The following is a 391-nucleotide window of genomic DNA, read 5'->3' as shown; positions in this document are numbered from 1 at the left end:
TGAGAATCCAGACACAGTGCAGGACAGAGTCACTGATTCTCCAGGCTTTTTCACCACAGAGTCTGAGGAGGTCAAAGACTGACCACTAACAGCTGAAAAACATGGAACAAATCATGTTAGATGATCTAGAACAGTGAAACTATGATAATACTCAGAACAAATGGGAATTTCTCACATGAAATAATCATTAGTAGGAGTTTATACATCATCTCCATTACCACAGTAAAATAGTGATAGGTTACACTGAAGTTGTTTTAGTCACTGGACAGACGCAGTGACTGAAAGTTCAGCTTATAACAAAGTCTTTGAGGAGTCTGGTAGACATTGACCCTTCCCACAAAATAATTTGCATCTGAGCGTTACTACAGTAGACAAAGAAAAAAATCTTCAC

At 38.4% G+C, this 391-nt stretch overlaps 1 gene segment (V, D, J or C); it reads right to left on the bottom strand.

Annotated features, from left to right (window-relative positions):
• Window positions 1-246, bottom strand: part of LOC107715140 (Ig heavy chain V region G4-like) — a 570-nt gene extending 324 nt beyond the window's left edge. The window contains 2 exon segments of the V gene segment in view: window positions 1-92; window positions 176-246. Coding sequence covers window positions 1-92; window positions 176-215 — 132 coding nt within the window.
• Window positions 247-391: the final 145 nt, after the last annotated feature.

The sequence above is a fragment of the Sinocyclocheilus rhinocerous genome, unplaced genomic scaffold (assembly GCF_001515625.1).
Source record: "Sinocyclocheilus rhinocerous isolate Xijiao unplaced genomic scaffold, SAMN03320098_v1.1 scaffold21788, whole genome shotgun sequence".
In the NCBI taxonomy this organism is placed as follows: Eukaryota; Metazoa; Chordata; class Actinopteri; order Cypriniformes; family Cyprinidae; genus Sinocyclocheilus; species Sinocyclocheilus rhinocerous.
The sequence above is the reverse complement of the archived record's forward strand: the minus strand, read 5'-3'. Positions and strand labels throughout refer to the sequence as shown.